Source organism: Topomyia yanbarensis, chromosome 2 (assembly GCF_030247195.1).
Source record: "Topomyia yanbarensis strain Yona2022 chromosome 2, ASM3024719v1, whole genome shotgun sequence".
In the NCBI taxonomy this organism is placed as follows: Eukaryota; Metazoa; Arthropoda; class Insecta; order Diptera; family Culicidae; genus Topomyia; species Topomyia yanbarensis.
Genome location: NC_080671.1, coordinates 349,678,605 through 349,681,872, shown reverse-complemented (window position 1 = coordinate 349,681,872; position 3,268 = coordinate 349,678,605). Strand labels below are relative to the sequence as shown.

Below are 3,268 nucleotides of genomic sequence, written 5' to 3'. Positions count from 1 at the left end.
TTAACAGTTTCTAATCTTTTACAATCAGCAGTTGCTAGACGAGAAAATGGCTGGTTTACGAACTAAGGTATCTCGGACAGTTGTTTTCAAACTGGCAGCATCGAGCCTAGCAACAGAGGTTACACTAGCGCGAATTGCTGCCCGAGCTGACGTAGTCAATGTTGTAGTCGATGTGGTTGTTATAGTGGCAGTTGTAGTTACAAGGACAGTCGAAGTGTCCGTTACGGTCGAAGTGGATGTGTCAATTATTGTGCTTGTTGGAGTTTCAAAGATGGTCGAAGTGGAAGTGTCAGTTATGGTCTCAGTGGAAGTGTCAGTTACAGTTGTTGTGATAGTTTCAAAGATTTCAAAAATGGTTGAAGTAGAAGTGCCAGTTTCGGTCACAGTGGATGTGTCAATTACAGTAGTTGTTGGGGTTTCAACGATTGTTATAGTGGAAGTGTCGGTTAAAGTAGTTGTTGGTGTTTCAAATATGGTCGAAGTGGAAGTGTCAGTTAAGGTTGTAGTTGCTGTTTCAAATATAGTCGAAGTGTCAGTTATGCTCGAAGTGGAAATGTCAGTTACAGTAATTGTTGTAGTTTCAAAGGTTTCGTGTATGGTCGAAGTGGAAGTGCCCGTTATGGTCACAGTGGATGTGTCAATTATAGTTGTTGTTGGGGTTTCAAATATTGTCGAAGTGGAAGTGTCAGTTAACGTTGTTGTTGGAGTTTCAACGATGGTCGTGGTGTCTGTAATGGTCGAAGTGGAAGTGTCAGTTATGGTCGAAGTGGATGTGTCAATAATAGTTGTTGTTGGAGTTGCAAAGATGGTCGAAGTGGAAGTGACAAATATTGTCGAAGTGACAGTGTCAATAACAGTAGTTGTTGGGGTTATTAATATTGTCGAAGTAGAAGTGTCAGTTAAAGTAATTGTTGGTGTTTCCACTATGGTCGAAGTGGAAGTGTCAGTTAAGGTTGTAGTTGGAGTTTCAAAGATGGTCGAAGTGTCAGTTATGGTTGCAGTGGAAATGTCAGTTACAGTAGTTGTCGTAGTTTCGAAGATTTCGTGTACGGTCGAAGTGGAAGTGCCGGTTATGGTCACAGTGGATGTGTCAATTATAGTTGTCGTTGGAGTTTCATAGATGGTCGAAGTGGTAGCATCAGTTAAAGTTGTTGTTGGAGTTTCAGTGATGGTCGAGGTGATTGTTGCACTTTCAGTGCGCGTTAGGGTTTCAGTCGCTGTGGATGTTTCACTTTCAGTTGACGTTTCGATTTCGGTTACTGTCACAGTGGAAGTTGCACTTTGAGTTTGTGTTGGGGTATTCGTTATAGTCACCGTGGAAGAAGCACTTTCAGTTAGGGTTGGAGTTATAGTAGACGTTACAGTGTCTATCGCAATTTCGGTCGTTGTAAGAGTTGCAGTTAGGGTTGCAGTTACCGTGTTTGTCGATGTTTTTGTCACCGTGGATGTCGATTGTACAGTTGTGGTAGTGGTAGGCGGTATTGAGGTGACAGAAATGGATGGACCTTCAACACAGCGTTTCAGTTTATCATCGAATATCCTATCAGTTTTGCACACTTGTTCCTTATATACGTATCTACCACCGAGAACGAAGCACTGAAAATACCGCTGCGGATTTGCAGTATTAGCAAACAATCCTTGTCGAGTACACTTGAATTCACACTTCTCAGTCGATGGGTTAAAGGTGGATCCTTTGCCGCAAGACAAAATAAACGCCTTCTGGAATGTGGGTGGTATTGTTCCGTAGTCATACTGGCAGAATGCGTAATAAGACTTATCCGCAGGATAAACCGTGAACACACTAGTCCCGTTATTCGAACAGTTCACATTAACACATTTCGCTGCCGATCTTTGACAGGCATTGACCTTACTGCTATATTTATACCCTTCCGGGCAATCGTAGTCATCCGAGATGGCACCTTCTCCTTCACAGTAGTGATAAACTCCACAGGAGCTCGGATCCGGGTAGAATCCAGTTCCCGTGCAGACGAATGAATCTATGCTGTTTTCTGAACAATCGATGACACTGGTGTCCGGCTTCGTCTGACAAGTGGCCGAGGAGCTACCCGATGACATGGAACAGTACGGGGTGGCTTGTGGACACGGTAGCGTTGGGTTCAGGTCATTTCGGTCCTTGTAAATGCAGATTCTAATAGTATCGCACCCAGAACACACAGTTAACCGGCGTCCATCACATGGCTGCTCAGGGTAGGGTTCAGAATCCCGCACGCGCAGCGTTCCTGGCACATAATTCCGAAGTCGAGCGTGCGAATCTGTAACCTGGAAAAGGGTCACCTGATTATCACCTGTTCTTGAATAGGAATATTTCACTTCTTACCAGGGTCAAATATATGTATAATAACCACCAAAAATAACTTGATCGTTTCATGACTATTTCGTATACTGAACTAAAATTTGACTGTAAAGTGATTTTTATACCCCACTTCATACAGATACTCCGGTATTAGATCGGCGAATTTGTCTATTGCGAAATTTCGTGTCACCACTTGGTATATTTCAATCTGCTTAAAAACAAGTGGTTCGCTTCTGCTTTCAAGTATAAGTATCCGCCAATCTATATGCGTCTATAGAATACATGGAACGGCTATGTTTATTGCAATAGAGAAATTAATTCCAAATAGACTGTTTCTCAAAGGATAGATCACACTTTCGCAAAAAAAAAACATTCTCGAATGGAACTTGACTGTATAAGACACCTTAGAAATCAAATGTAGTATGGACTTGTGGTTTATTGAAGCATTGAACCTCATAACCGAATGCTGTGTACCATGCATCGAACAGGTCGTCCGTTTTTTCCGAATCATATAGTGCGAAATTTCACACAGCATTCGAAATATGCCGTATCACATCGCTCTCTTCTTCGACACTTCTTCTACGATCAAACATGAGAATTTCCTTCATGGGTTCTTCCTAGATATGTTCACTATCAAAATTGCGTTATTAATGTGGCATATTTTTGTACAACCCATAAAGTCACTCGCCTGTAACTCCGATGACAGCAAGTTCTGTACATATTAAGTATAATAAAACAATCATAGATTTGAGTCAATACTGGTCATTGAACTCCAGGGAAGTCATTCTTCTAGAACTAACAAGGAACATGAGAATCAAATGTTTGGCATAGACATGAGAAAACTTTGGATAAGGATGACATATGAGCGACCGAAAATAAAAGTATAATTAATAATTTTGAAATTCAAAACGATTCGTGACACGCGCTTTTATAATTTTACAATGTAAAGTCGAA

The 3,268-nt window shown here is 41.4% G+C and overlaps 1 protein-coding gene across 1 annotated transcript; it reads right to left on the bottom strand.

Annotated features, from left to right (window-relative positions):
- Positions 1-689: 689 nt before the first annotated feature.
- On the bottom strand, positions 690-2,076 carry LOC131680669 (uncharacterized). Its single transcript, XM_058961382.1, has 2 exons — positions 1,018-2,076; positions 690-728 (listed from the first exon to the last, which is right to left on the bottom strand). Exons 1-2 carry the CDS (start codon positions 2,074-2,076, stop codon positions 690-692), a joined length of 1,098 nt encoding a protein of 365 aa, XP_058817365.1.
- Positions 2,077-3,268: the final 1,192 nt, after the last annotated feature.

Coding starts and splice junctions, on each gene's coding strand:
- LOC131680669 (XM_058961382.1), bottom strand. CDS start 2,076: ATGTCATCGGGTAGCTCCTCGGCCACTTGTCAGACGAAGCCGGACACC. Junction 729..1,017: donor TCGAAACTACGACAACTACT/GTAACTGACATT, acceptor CGACCATTACAG/ACACCACGACCATCGTTGAA.